The following is a 12,086-nucleotide window of genomic DNA, read 5'->3' on the forward strand; positions in this document are numbered from 1 at the left end:
TACTAAGTGTTCCACAGTATGAAAGGACAATATTGTATTTCAGCTCTTACATTCACAAAAAACAATTAACTGAGCCAGCTGGTAACATATTTGACCTTCTGATACAACATCCACATCTGCCTCTTGGCCTGTCTCTCACAACAGAAACGAGAAAAGTCACACCCAGCATATTCTTTGTTTGGGCTGAGAAATCTCCCCAGCATTTTGCATGGGACAAAGGGCCATTTTCTGTACAACCTGACCCAAAGGCTGAGCAACTGCAGACATGCTCTAAAAGCCTGACCTATTTACACTCTTTGTCAAGTCATCTTTGCCAAGTCATCACCACTAGGTCTAAACTAATGCTAAATCGTGCACAATAGTTTACTGAGCAGAGGAAAAAAATCAGATGTTAAAACAGAAAACAGCAGTGGATCTCCACCAACTACTGCAGTTTTCACACACTGGTGCCAACAAATATTATATTGAAAGAGTCATCAGTTGAACATTTTGCCTTCAAGGGCTGACTTGCTAAAATACAGTCTGTAAATCACTGGATAAAGATAAACCTGAATTTTAACCAAATCACTAGAGCAAGAGGCTTCTTGAGATATGCAGGTAAACAGCACACAACTATCTGATCAAAACTCTTTTAAATCTAACAGGAGCTTGGATTAGACATCACAAGAAAATAACTATATGCCAAGTCCATTTATATCTCATGGAATGCTTTGGGTCTTTCATCATGATTTTCTGTAAGAAAACAGGAACTTGGCTGCATTGAAAACAATATTTTAAAATGAGCTTATCTCCATAATTAACGTATGTGCAGTGCCTGATAGGTACCCAGCTACACTTTGAATAACTGAAGTCTGCAATACCAATATGAAGAGCTTTGAAAGTCTCCCAAATTTGTTAAACAATGTTATTGCCAATTTCATTTTCACAATGAGCCAAGACATTCTAAAGCTTCTGCATTCAAACTTTTAAAAAGCAAACACATAAAAATAATCAAAAGGACATCGTGTTGCACACCCACTGAGCCAGAACTTCCCAGATAAAGCAGGCAACAAAGCACAGCCAAGGACCAGACTCATGGGGGTGATTTTAAAGATGAGATTACAAATGTTATATATTACTTTAAGTGAAAGGATCATCAGATGAGTGCTTGCTGTGTAAATCCTGCAGGAAGAGCAGTATTTGACATCCTCTGTACTCAGGAAAATTCCTGTCATTTATTGTGCAATTATTTTTTCCACTTTTATTTAGTTGTTTTTTTGGTTTTTTTTAAAGAGCCTCTGCTGAGCAATGTAAGAAGCTGTAAGGACACAGAAAGCACAGCATGGCAGGGAGGAGGAGAGTGAGATAATAACACAGTCCTGCACACTAATTTAATCTGAGATAACCAGTGAGAGGTACAAAAAACCAGGTGAAAGGAATAAAAAAGGCAAGTCTCTTATTCACAAAAAAACATTTCCATGCCACGTGTTGGTCTAAGGCTTAATTTTTCTCACTCCCTTTCTTAAAACAGCTTAGGAGGAAAAGGTTTAGCTGCACAGAAGAGGTCTTAACACTTTAAAGAAGGAAAATGTTATTCTGAACCTTTCATGCTTAAGCAGTGCTGATGCAGAGCAGCTCTTGGCATTCTAGACTGGGATGAGACTCCTCCAGGTTTAATAAAATCTAAGCTGAGGCAGAGGTACATGAGGCTGGACAGGCAAGGAAACTAAGAAATACAGAATAAGCACCAGCAACTGGAGGAAAAAGAAACCATGACAAAATTCAGAGAGGAGGATCTCTGGAAAAAGCTGGACCCTGGCAGATGCTAAAGTGAAACAGAAGTGCCCAGAGGAGCATGGATTGTTCACATCTGCTCTGGTAGAGCCAGAGCAAAGCCACATGTTCTCAGATTTCTGTACCACTCATTTCACAGTGAACATCCCGAAAACCCACCAGCACAGCACCCAACTCCTACTCCCTGCAGATGATTTGTTCACATTCAGCATCAGCTTTAATTCCTAACTTTTGTAAGTGCAATCCTTTTTGTTAGTTTGAATTAGTTCTTCTGTGCAATCTATTAATTCTCTGTCAGCTTGCTGGTCTTTACTCAGCCGTGACCAGCACTGCTTTCTGCAGAGCAGACAGGTGAAGGACCAGAGATTTCCAACACTTTCACCATTTATTCCTTTAAATGATGCAGACCCCTGCAGCTATGCACAGAGCTGCCCTATATAAAGGTGTGAACTTATCACCTCTGCTCTCATCTTCATTTCCCACTTCCCTCCTCCTCCCCTTTGCTCCACAGCAATCGTGTCCTGGCCCCTTTCACAGAGCTACTCTGACTGTGAACACAAGAACAGAGCAGAAAACAAAAGAATATATCCAGCTCATCCCTGAGGAAAAAGAAATGCTCCTCCACGTTTCCTTCTCAGCTCAACCTATGGTGCTGCTCTCCCTTTGATGGCCCTTCCTTGTTCCAAATTGAGCTGCTGATTTCTTCAAAGTTTTCCTTTCAAAGATGAGGTCCCACGGTATCACATCTCACCTTCACCCCTCTCGCCCACCCTTCTCTATAACCCCACTGATATTTGGTGTAGAATGCAAACAGCTTGTCAGGCGGTGTTATGGTTGAAGTTCAAAACAAAAGAGAAAACGTGTCATGGTGCTAATGGTGTTTTCTTGTTGTTATGCCTTCTGGTGTGATAGATCCACAGGGTAACTAACACCATCTAGATTGCTTCTTTTTTAGTGCTGATTTATTTTAACAGGTTATTCACTGGTTTTTCAGCTGGAGAGATGTGCAACACATTTATTCTCTATCCTTTTTCATTATTAAAACAGTTGTTTCCACTGTATTTTGGTAAGTTCTCCCCAGCAAGACCAGAAATTTTAGTAATCATTTGCCTGACCACTTCCGGCCCATCTCAAGGGAGATCCAAGACTACACTCGACTCCATGCTGGGTTCCAATTACAGCTTTTTAAGACTTTTTTCCAACCTCCCTTTTAAATAAACAAAGGTTCCTTTCCTCCCCTCACCCCACCTCATGTTCACAAACAAGCAACAGATGCCATTGATTCACTTTGTACCTAAGCTTTTGATCTGGTAGCACTTTGATTTTCAGAGTTCTCTTTTGACAAGGAAGGGAATAAGAGCCCCATTTTTGTGACATTGAGCTTTTTCTGCTGTGGTAATTTATTTGTGCTCTAATAATTTTCTGCTGATCAGTATAGATTCTTGATGACAGCCACAGAGAACAGGACAGAAGGACAAAACCATGGTTTCCATCACCCTGAAATCTTTTCCAGGGGTAGTGTGGCTGCTGTTCCCTCTGACAACACTTTGCCTGCACAGTAAAATAGGACTGTGGTCCTGTGCAGAGCACCCATGCCAGGCTGGGAAATGGTGAATGTCACACAGCCTCCAGCACTGGGAACTGCCCCAGGACTGACATCAGGGAAAAAGGCTCATTTTAATGCTTTCCAGGCAGCTGGTAAAAACAAGGAAAAAAAGGCTTCTCTAAGAGGCTTACATACAAAACGGTACCAAAAAGGGGAAACCAAAGACAGCAAAGGTGGGAAAAGCAATGTTTCTGTGCAATAGCTCCATCCTGGCAGGTGCTCCTCTGAGACCTCGCTGGAATGTGTGGCAGGCAAAAGCTTTCATAGCTATTTTAATGCAAATCAACTGTATAACACATAACCTGGTATTTCACAGTCCCCTACTCCCACAAGGGCACAATCATTCCCTCTCAGGTCTCACTACCCTCCTCAGCCCTTGCACAAGAGCAGTTCCTTCCTGCCCTGAGATCCTCAGCATCACGAAGGATGAGGAGCAGAGAGGGGCTCAGGGCAGGGCACCCAGCTGAGCACATCAGCAGCAAAACAGGCAGAAGAGTCAGATGTGCAGCCCCAGGACTGGTGCAATCACAGCCAGGCACCAGCGACCTTTTTATCTATGATCCAACTTCAATGAACAACACACATCATCTGTCCTGCCAGGACCAGCATTGCTGAAAGACCCTTCCCACCAGCTTCCATGATGAGAAGAGCATTTGTAGAGGAGCTAAAAAAGACCCCCAGCAATCAGAGCTGAACAACACTGGCAAGTCAGAACCAGAAAATCCAAATCCCACTAGCTTGTACCCCATCCCTTCTCCAGGGAGGGCTGCCCACTCCCAGCTGTCAGTCCTGGCTGGGCTCCATGGCAGATAGATCCCCACGTGCCCTGGGGCAGGGAAAGCAGGAGTGAAAAGAGCAGGCACCTGGCTGGCAGGAGGTGTGACAAATCCTTGGCAGAGCACAAAACCAAAAGCAATTTGAAAATCAGCATCAAGCATTTGTCAGCTCCCGTAAGAGCCTCCTCGGCGTTCCTGTGCTGCTCTTGGAGGGCAGATACAGGAGCAGGGGAGAGGTGTGAGAACATCCTGTTCAGCAGGAGGAACACGGGGCAAACCCCAAAGCATTATCATAGATCCAGACATCACTTGGCAGTTTGGTTCACCATGGTTTCCCCTCCAGCTAAGAAACTTTATGTGGTTGCTCACGTAAAATTAAGTTTAATGTGGCCATTAAGATTCTACAAAATTATGCCTGGAGATGAGGAAACAAAATCAACTAAGTAGCAACTAAGCCTGTATTGATTTTTATGTGTACGTTTCTCTATCATTGTTACTAAGCTGGTGACACTGTGAAGGGCACAATTATTTATGTTCCATCAAATTAGTAAGTAATTCAAATCCCTGATGAAATATCAAGCAAAAATTGCTTTCGCTTCTACAGAAAGTACTTCTGACTTTGGAAATGTCTGCATACTCCTGGAAGGGCAATATAAGAATACAAGAACTTCACCAAAAAAAAAAAAAAAAAAAAAAAAGAAAAAGAAAAAGCATACTAAAAAATTATTTAAAAGCCCCAGCTCATCATTCATAAGCACCATCTCTCTATCCACCAGATCTGTCACCACTATGGGGACAGGCCAGTGTGGGAACCCTGTACAGCGTGGTGCAGAGTGGAGTTCCCATACAGGACCAGCCTTTCTAGTAAATGACCAAATGAGGATGGTGAGGGTTTGTGTGGGTGTGCCATTCCCATGCTGAAAACTGAATGAGTCCTCTGCCAGATGGAGAGAGAGGGACAAGAAAACCTCAACATTTTTATGTATTCCTAATTTTTACATTATATGTATGTGCCTCTGTATTGTGACAACCACCTAAAACCAACATGGTAATGGAAATGTTATAAAATGCAAAGAAACTTAAGGTTTCAATTTTGCCTTCTTTTGTTGGATTCCCGTTTGATTCAACCACTCTGTTCAAAAGCCACAAGAGTTTTCCACTGTATTTGAGCCAAAAAGTCCATGTTGCCTTAGGGTTCCAGTTGAATGCAGACAAATGGAAGGCAGGAAGAAGCTTTTCAGATAAATTCATAAAACTGTGCTCATGTAAGATATAAGTAAATTACATCAAGAAAAGAAATGTGAGAATCCTGTAAAAAACCCTCACATCTTTACTATTATTCTATATAATAACATTAAAAGGGAGATATGATATGAGAATTCTTCACTGAAGCGTTCTATCAATATTTAAGTTAAAGAGAATGATCTCTTTCAACAACTGCTTTGCAGAAGGAAATTCCTTTACTCTAACCACCAAAAGAGCCTTAGAAAAGGCCTTTAATCAGGGCCTTTGAAACAGGAAGGAAAGCATGATTTTCCTCTTTTTCTTCCTTAATGTTTTGAAAAGGAAACAAGCTATTGAAATATATCAAGCGATTTCCTTTACTTGAAACACTAGCAGACTTCTGTGCATTGTGTGCAAAACAAAAATAAACGCCTTTTATCCACCCAGATTTTGCTCTGGGTAAGACAGCACGGAGATGGAGTGATCATTATGTGGTCAGGGAATCACAGCCTCGGGACCAGTCACATCCTACCCAAACAATTAATTTTGGGAACGGAATAATCCTCTTAGGAGACACTGGTGTGATTATCCATGAGTGGCTGTTCTGTCTGTGAAGAGCAAGACAGGGAGCAGAAAAACCTGACGAAGTGGCTAAAACACACCAAGTGTGTGCTTGCAGGAGGTTGGGAGCCTTGGAATAGAAAGCAGGTAAAGAGAAAAACTAAAAGGAGATGGCAGTCCAGTTAAATGGCAGCTTGGCTGCAGTGTCAAATTACACAGACATCAAAAAAAACCTTGCAGCCTAACGCATCCCAGCTCTGCTTTTGCTGCCCTGTTTTGTTATCCAGTGGCAGCGAGGTAATAACTTCTATTTTTGTGGAAAACCACACCAGTTTTTCAGCTCAGTGTGTTGTTTTTATTTCATGGCAGAACGCTGCAATTTATAAGCAGCAAAACCTACGGAAAATTCCCTAAATGAAAGACTTTATGGCGTGTTATCATTTAACCCGTCTTTCACTGTGTTTGGATTTATTTGCCTCCCCAGATGCAAAGTTAAATGATTCTGAAAGGAGAACAATTAATCCAAAACCCTATTTGTTTTAATCTAACACTGTCAACTAGTCTTAGGTTTGCAGTCAAGAGAAAAAAAGTGTCTGCTAAGCTCTACGGCACTAGCTAATGTCTAAAGACAATCCTCAGAAAAGGTGCAAAGATGTTTTATCACAGCACTATAGATGGAACAGAGATTTATTATTGCACTGAGCACCATTCCAGCAGATGCCTTTTGAATTACAATGAGATTATTAAAACTTTACAAATCATTATTTTAAAACCTGACAAGAGTACTTTGGGAACCGGAGCAGCTTGATGTCATTGCTGATGATGCATTACCTATGGTAAGGCTTCAGGAAAATTCCCAAGTAAAAGATTGGTTATAAAAGTATAAAATATATTAATATTTATTTTAGTACCTGCTATAAGTTCAAGGATAATAGGTATATGCATCAGAACAGCTGAATGATCGTATTTATGCCAGTATTAGAAAGATGTTCATCTGCTGCAAAGTTTAATTAATTTTCATAGATAGTTAATTTTCTGTTTCATTATCAGTTCCCTAAATTTGAAAGACAAATAATTTATTAACAAATAGAAACTTCAGAGAGGTGTATTTTTAGAGCAAACAGAAGATAAATAACAGAGTGAAGTATCCAGGCTGCCTTCGAAGTTCTAATACAAATGATAGATTGCAGCAGGTTGTGATTGATAACTTATGCATTCTGGAGCACTGACTGAAAAGAAACAAATTGTTTACTGTTCACCCCAAACCATTCTCAGGTAACAAATGACTCTGATCTTTACCAATCAAATAATGGCTGTGATGCCCTTAAACATCGGTGAATGAGCAATGTGTAGGTTCACTGTGTCCTTCCAGGGGTGACCTGATCCCTTAAGGACAAGATTTCTGCCCCTCTCCCCTTCCCAACAAGTAGAAAGTTTAAGCAGCTACTTACCATGATGTACAACGCCCTTCAACCCATGGATAATGGGATCCAGTGCTGAATTGTCCCTCTGACTGACCTACATACAAAGGATACAGGATTGGTTACATCTACTCTGGCATTAGGCAGAACAGTTTCAGTTTATTCTTCTAACCAGAAAAAAAAGTTGTTACCTAACAAGCTGCTTAGTTCTCACATTTACAATGGATCTTCATCAAATGCCAAAGGTACATGGTGTCACAAAATAAAGTGAGGAAGATTAAATTAAAAAAAGGTGTCCTCTGCACTCTTTAAAATGTTAACCACATTATCAGCCCTGCAAAGCCTAAAAGCACAGAGCTGATTTTTCTCCATCTACTCCTGCTTCCATAGAGGAGAACTACTGTGATAAACAGAAGCCATCTCAGACCAGTTCATTCCTTACCAACATGGTCATAAATCTGGTGCTGCCACTGCAGTCAGTGAAGCTGGACCCCTTTCAGCCCTAATGGAGTTGGGCCTTGGCATCTCATTGTTATTCATACTTTAAAATTTATTTAATTTAGTGTCAGTTGGACAAAGGAAAGGCAAAAAAACTCTGTAAGAAGACCTAGAAAAAAAATACCAATTTTTGACACTGTAATTGCCTGCACTGCCAGAGCAAAACCTGCAACATTCCTTCTATCACTCAGAGATTGCCCATGTCCTCCACAACAGTGAGATCCAGCACCAGAGAGAGTGGGGAAAGGCAGCAGGAAGGATTGACCCTGTTGAGCTCCACAACTTCCAAATTAAACCCATCATTTCAGTCACTTACTTGCACACATCCAAGGAATCTACAACCAATAATGCAATTTTTTTTTAACCTTTTGCCTCTTCAGAGGTATTGTAGGAATAACTCACAATTTCTGTAAACATGGTCCATTATTTAAGATACTTGCCAATTTACTTTTGAGATATAAATACTGACATATATCTTATTCATGGGGTACATTCTTCCTTTTTTTTCCCCTACCAGCCAGCTTCAGAACCTGAGCCATGTTGATAATTTCTGGATGGACAGTTCCTAATGGGAGACACATCAGATGCAAAAGAGCTGCTCTGTATTTTACTGCCTGCTGATGACCTCAACGTCATGAGGAAAAACAGAGTTTAATTACATTATGGCTGTGTATTAATGTATTTGGAAAGGAGTGGAGACAAAAGAAGAAAACCCTGAGAAAGGACCTTGTGCCCAGCAGGGAACACACTGATCTATGAAGGGCAGAAGCAGCTTGGAGCTGTTCCTAGGAGGAGGACATCATTGACCACAGCACATCCAAAAAATGTGCTGCAAAAATATCACAAATTTTAATAGCCTGACAGGAAAATTGGAATCCACTGCTCAAGTTTCACAAGCACAAGCGCCCCTCATCTTGTCCTTTCTCCCCATAACTAATTAAGAATCTTAGAAACCTCATTATCTTCTCAGCCAACTACACTGAGATAAACCACAACAAACCATTTTTCTGTTCTCTGTTTATTTGCCCTGTGAACTACTCTGCTGTGTTCAGGACACATTCTCATGCACTTCTCTAGAGACAAAATGGTTTAGTGTTGTAAACGGAAATTGAAAATCCTCTCCTCATCACAGTACTCCAGAAGTTGCAACGATCATCTAGGGCAAGAAATGCAATAAAATTATCAAAGCAGCAAAAGCAGCTTTGAAATATATACAGCTCAGATGTTACTGGACATAACACCATTACCCTGAAGGCTGCAAGCTCTTTGAAGCGTGAACTTTTATATGCCCAAAGGGGTGCTCTGTACACTTTGAATCCTGTATAAATAATAATCACAGAACAGTGGACCCAATTACCCACTTTGTGGGTTCTGTCTGACATCTGACAAATCAAAAAGAAACACTGAAAATACAGAGCCTATTGTGAGACACATTCTCCAGCCATGGGCACCACTGAAAAAAAAAATCATTAAAATGCTACCAGCATTTAAGTAGAACATAAGAAAAATCTTGCTCTGGACTTAAACAATGTTTTATTTATTGCTGCCTAACCATAAGTGGTAAAGAGTTTTATTTTGTTTACTTTGGTTTTATTTCTTGTGACAGCTGCAATCAGTTTGAAGAAAGCAAATAGACAGAAAAGATCATAAAGGTTAGAACTCTTCCTTTTGGGATTTTGTGTCAAAGTAGATCAATCCTTAACCTCAGCCCTGGCAGCGCCCCTTTAATCTGAGGTGGTGTGGCTGTATAGATCCGGCCATGCAGCCTCTTTGATAGCACATTCTGCAGATGTGCTGCGTTCTTCAACAGCACAAAACCAACAGGCACAGGATTTCTACGGAGGCTGGAAGACAAATGCTCCATGCATCTGTAATCTTGTTTTCTTCAGGGGTATGGGGAGTGGGATCTCATGTTTCTTTAAAAATCATATTCAAACAAGTACCACTTGCAGAGATGTCAGTTCAGACCTGCATGGGATGTAGCTTTTCTTTCCTTCCAGATGAATTCCTTCTTCTTGCCTTACATTCACACACAGCTCTCTCACACTTCAGTACAACTGTTTCAGAACTTGGCAAGACCATTAGAAAAGTGACCAAAAGGTTTTTTTTATTTTGTGGAGGGGTTCAGACTTCAGAACAAAAGTTTTCTTACATCTTTTTATTCTTCAAATTCTTAAACAGCCGAAAAAACCTACCTTGAATTTCATCTCTCTCTCTTTTTTTTTCTCCCCCACTTCTTTGTATCCTTTTCCTGCCTGTGTTCACAGAGGAAATCAGGTTTCTGAAATCCAAAATGTCAAGTTCTATCCCCAATGCTGCACATCTTTGGTTTAACTGGCCTGCAGCTACCACGCTGGTTGAGATCAGAAATTCACCCATACAAGAATCCTGTCTCTGATAACAGCTGATACTTAAAAGAAAGGAAGGGAGGAAAAAAAAAAAAGGAAAAAAAAAAGGCAGAAGGAAAAAAGGAAAAAAAAAATCTCTAGAATAAGAAGTGTCCTTCTGACCTGCTTTATGATTCCATGTCACGAAGCTTGAGCTTATATCATCCTACAAACTGTTTTAAACTTTCTTTGTTATATGTGTTCCAACCATATTTTTTTTTAGTATCTTATGAACATATCCTGAAGGAAAATAGCAATGAATTATTCAGATTGACCTTACATTCCTGCTGATACCTTGGAGAATTAGAGAAAGATTGTAACTGGGTCTGGGCACTTTGGTTTCGCCCAATGCACGTCTGCCTAAGCTGGGCAAAGCTTTTCTTTTCCTGTGAGTGAAGAGCTACGAGTTTCCCCCCTACTCCTTCAAGACTTTATCAGAAGAAACACCAAGAATGACAAATTTCATAAGCCATAGGGATTCCAGGCACAAACACAAGCCTACAATGCTAGAGTGAGTATTAACAGACAGATGGAAAAGCATCCTAAAATTGCCCTAAAATACCCACAGTACCACTACTACAAATGTTGTTTCCTGTACAAGATGTTTTTGCTCAAAACTGACTAACACTCTATAGGTCTGCAGTAAACAGATTAAATAATGCTTGTGTGCATCATTTATAATTGAAAAATGCCTGTAATCCTCTTCAGCAGAAATAAATAGGTAACTATCATGCTAAGCACAATGGAAAAACAAACACAGAGATATCATTAAGCAGTTTCCTGTGCTAACAGAGCTCTCACCATAGGGTAAATACGGGATGAACATGACATGAAGAAGCAAAATCTCTTGTTTATTGTACCCCTTCAGTGACTTCAATACCTGGTGCACATGCCAATCTGAACAGAAAGAATGGCTTGATGTTAATGCAATGAAACAAGACAAATATTTGCAATATGGGAAAAGGCAAGACACAAGTGACCCCACTCTACAGTCATAAACCAGATATGTACTTCACATGAAGTCATGGTGGAAATCATACTCTCCACAGGATAGATTTACTTACAGCTCCTGCACCTGCAGGGACTGAGAAATTATTCTTTCTTCAGTGAACATGGCTGATCAGCCATGAACTCTATTGACAGCAGTTTCAATGCTTCTCAGCAGCACAATGTGTTGTCCCTGTGCTTGAAAGCGGTGTTTCTACTGCTGTACCCTTGGAGGCAGCCCCTTCTCAGGGTAACATTCATACTCCAAAGACAACAGTTTCAGTGATTGAGCAGAGCAGGAATGTGAGCAGAGGACCTCAGCCAGGCTGACCATGTTGTCCAGCCACCAAGCCACAGCACATGAAAATAGACTTTCCTGGGCAAGGTACAGCCCTGTGTTGCAGCTGTACTGAGCTCAGTCAAAAAACACCAATCCATTCTCATTCTCTATCACTCATTGTAGAGCAGCCAAAGCTCTCTGTTCTTCTGATTATTTTATAGGACAAACTCAGAACCTCCTGAAGACCCTGATTTATCAAAACTCAGCAGACTTGTAAAGTGTTAAAATTTATATCACATGCTGTATAATTAAAGCCATATGCTAAAGTCATGTAAGTAATCCATGACCTATCTTTCTGCTGGAAATAGTTCTGTGAAGCTGGAAAAAAGATCTCAGGCAAAAATACTGATCTTACCATGCCGTATTTTAGAAACAGTAAAAAATAAAAACAGGGAAACCCCCAAATACACACTGAGGCCCTTAGAGAGGCCACACAGCAGCATTAGACCTTAACTCTAAGACCCCTGTCCAAAGGACCAGACACTCTCCACTGCCCAGAGCTCCAGACAGCCT

The 12,086-nt window shown here is 40.7% G+C and overlaps 1 protein-coding gene across 1 annotated transcript in view; it reads right to left on the minus strand.

Annotated features, from left to right (window-relative positions):
• Nucleotides 1–12,086, minus strand: part of PTPRG (protein tyrosine phosphatase receptor type G) — a 394,882-nt gene that overhangs the window by 104,669 nt on the left and 278,127 nt on the right. Inside the window, exon 6 of the mRNA XM_066326515.1 lies at nt 7,392–7,458. Within this exon, the coding sequence (XP_066182612.1) occupies nt 7,392–7,458 (67 nt within the window). The remainder of the gene's footprint in view (nt 1–7,391; nt 7,459–12,086) is intronic.

The sequence above is a fragment of the Sylvia atricapilla genome, chromosome 11 (assembly GCF_009819655.1).
Source record: "Sylvia atricapilla isolate bSylAtr1 chromosome 11, bSylAtr1.pri, whole genome shotgun sequence".
NCBI lineage: Eukaryota > Metazoa > Chordata > Aves > Passeriformes > Sylviidae > Sylvia > Sylvia atricapilla.